The sequence below is a fragment of the Penaeus japonicus genome, unplaced genomic scaffold, assembly GCF_977035675.1.
Source record: "Penaeus japonicus unplaced genomic scaffold, GWHDUDI00000001_assembly GWHDUDI00000023, whole genome shotgun sequence".
Taxonomy (NCBI): Eukaryota; Metazoa; Arthropoda; class Malacostraca; order Decapoda; family Penaeidae; genus Penaeus; species Penaeus japonicus.
Window position 1 is genome coordinate 20,812,168 of NW_028234425.1, and position 2,500 is coordinate 20,814,667.

General features: G+C 53.5%; 2 protein-coding genes across 3 annotated transcripts in view; both read right to left on the reverse strand.

Annotated features, from left to right (window-relative positions):
- The window catches only part of LOC147469185 (uncharacterized), a 5,628-nt gene extending 4,873 nt beyond the window's left edge, over positions 1–755 (reverse strand). The window contains exon 1 of the mRNA XM_086550480.1: positions 671–755. Coding sequence (XP_086406606.1) covers positions 671–755 — 85 coding nt within the window. The remainder of the gene's footprint in view (positions 1–670) is intronic.
- Positions 1–2,500, reverse strand: part of LOC147469184 (secreted frizzled-related protein 3-like) — a 70,574-nt gene that overhangs the window by 37,784 nt on the left and 30,290 nt on the right. The window lies entirely within an intron of this gene.

The following is a 2,500-nucleotide window of genomic DNA, read 5'->3' on the forward strand; positions in this document are numbered from 1 at the left end:
ATAACAAGAATATATATAAGATATACTAATATATATATATATATATATAATATATATATAACACCACACACCCTATACACACACACACACACCACTCACACACACACACACTACACGACTACACACACACACACACTCACACACACACAGCACAACACCCCATACACACACCCATACACTCTCACACACACACACACACTCACACACATCCACACGACACACACACACACACACGACGACTCACACATCCGACACACACCACCCCCAGACACACACACACCACACACACGACAAGACACACACACCACACACACAACACACCACTCACCACCCTACACACACACACACACACAGACACACACACACCACACACACACACACACACACACACACACACCCGACCCCCCCCCTCCTACAACACACACACACGACACACACACACACCTCACACCACACACACACACAGACACACACACCACACACACCCCACTCACACACCCTACACACTCACACACACACACACAACACTACACACAGCACACCACACACACACAGCACACGGACGCACACACACACACACAAAACACACCACCCCCACACCCCCACACTAATACGCCCACCCTCTGTTCGCTTCGTGTTCTCTTTCGTTTCCACGGCACCCCCGGCGGACCAGCAGGTCCACTTCTGCATCCGCCCCCCTGTGTCGACGACTCCGGCCGCACCGCGCCCACGCGGTCACACCGTGCCACGGTCATGAATCGCGCCGCAGGAGGGGCACGTCCGTCCTACCCGCGCCGCCATAGCACCCCTCTGCACGGGCCTTCACGGCCTCCGTGCGACTCGCCTAGGGCGCCGAGGCTACTGGATCGGTGGGAGCGGTACAACGAGGCACAGAAGAACTCCAGCTGGTCCGAGCACTTGGTCCAGCGGAGGAGCTGTGGGGGGAGGGGGGGCTGGTTAGTCCCCCGCTCTCATTCTGCTATCCTCTCTCCTCTCGCGGGGGGGGGCTCTCTCTCATCTCTCTCCTCTTCTCCGCTCTTTCTCTCACTCTTTCCCCTTTCCTCTTCTCTCTCTCTCTCTCTCTCTCTCGCTCTCTCTCCTCTCTTCTCTCTCTATCTCTCTCTTTCCTCCCTCGAGTCTTTTTCTCGTCTCTCTCTCTCTCTCCTGTCTCTCTCTCTCCTAATCCTCTGTCTCGTCTCGTCGTCTCTCCTCTCTGTCTCTCTCTCTCTCTCTCGCTCTCTCTCCCACCCTCCCTCCCACCCCCCTCTCTCTCTCTCTCGCATCTCTCCCTCATACTCGTCTTCTCCTCGTCCTCTCTTCTCACTCTCTCTCCTCTCTCTCCCTCCCTCTTCCTCGCTTCTCCTCGCTCACGCTCTCGCCTCTCTCTCTTCGTCTCTCTCTCTCTCTCTCTCTCTCTCTCCCTCTCCCACCCTCTCTCTCTCTCTCGCACTCGTCGCTCCTCTTTGCTCTCGATTCGCTCTCTCTCTCATCTCTCATCTCTCATCTCATCATCTCTCTCTCTCTCTCTCTCCATCTCCATCTCCATCTCCATCTCCATCACCATCTCCATCTCCATCTCCATCTCCATCTCCATCTCCATCTCCATCTCCATCTCCATCTCCATCTCCATCTCCATCTCCATCTCCATCTCCATCTCCATCTCCATCTCCATCTCCATCTCCATCTCCATCTCCATCTCCATCTCCATCTCCATCTCCATCTCCATCTCCATCTCCATCTCCATCTCCATCTCCATCTCCATCTCCATCTCCATCTCCATCTCCATCTCCATCTCCATCTCCATCTCCATCTCCATCTCCATCTCCATCTCCATCTCCATCTCCATCTCCATCTCCATCTCCATCTCCATCTCCATCTCCATCTCCATCTCCATCTCCATCTCCATCTCCATCTCCATCTCCATCTCCATCTCCATCTCCATCTCCATCTCCATCTCCATCTCCATCTCCATCTCCATCTCCATCTCCATCTCCATCTCCATCTCCATCTCCATCTCCATCTCCATCTCCATCTCCATCTCCATCTCCATCTCCATCTCCATCTCCATCTCCATCTCCATCTCCATCTCCATCTCCATCTCCATCTCCATCTCCATCTCCATCTCCATCTCCATCTCCATCTCCATCTCCATCTCCATCTCCATCTCCATCTCCATCTCCATCTCCATCTCCATCTCCATCTCCATCTCCATCTCCATCTCCATCTCCATCTCCATCTCCATCTCCATCTCCATCTCCATCTCCATCTCCATCTCCATCTCCATCTCCATCTCCATCTCCATCTCCATCTCCATCTCCATCTCCATCTCCATCTCCATCTCCATCTCCATCTCCATCTCCATCTCCATCTCCATCTCCATCTCCATCTCCATCTCCATCTCCATCTCCATCTCCATCTCCATCTCCATCTCCATCTCCATCTCCATCTCCATCTCCATCTCCATCTCCATCTCCATCTCCATCTCCATCTCCATCTCCAT